The 235-nt window shown below is 62.6% G+C and overlaps 1 protein-coding gene across 1 annotated transcript in view; it reads right to left on the bottom strand.

Annotated features, from left to right (window-relative positions):
• The window catches only part of ETH_00042200 (uncharacterized protein), a gene marked incomplete at both ends in the record, with an annotated part of 4,083 nt that overhangs the window by 3,431 nt on the left and 417 nt on the right, over positions 1-235 (bottom strand). Inside the window, one exon of the mRNA XM_013373951.1 lies at positions 214-235. Within this exon, the coding sequence (XP_013229405.1) occupies positions 214-235 (22 nt within the window). The remainder of the gene's footprint in view (positions 1-213) is intronic.

Here is a 235-nt window from a genome sequence, read left to right as displayed (position 1 = left end):
GGGGCCCCCCGGGGGGCCCCCCGAGGGGCCCCCCGGGGGGCCCCCGTTGGGGGGCCCCTCGTCTTCTAGAGGGTCTGGGGCCCCGTCGGAAAGGGACATAATTGAAGGAGATGGCAAATTGGAATAAATGAAATTGTTGAGAGTTTTTGCTGCTGCTGCTGCTGGTGCTGCAGGAGACAAAGACAGAGAAAAAGGAGAAGTGCTGCGGCTCACGCTGCGGCGCTGCAGCAAACGC

The sequence above is a fragment of the Eimeria tenella genome, genomic scaffold, assembly GCF_000499545.2.
Source record: "Eimeria tenella Houghton genomic scaffold, Eth_scaff1835, whole genome shotgun sequence".
In the NCBI taxonomy this organism is placed as follows: domain Eukaryota; phylum Apicomplexa; class Conoidasida; order Eucoccidiorida; family Eimeriidae; genus Eimeria; species Eimeria tenella.
This window is presented reverse-complemented; position numbering and strand designations above follow the sequence as displayed.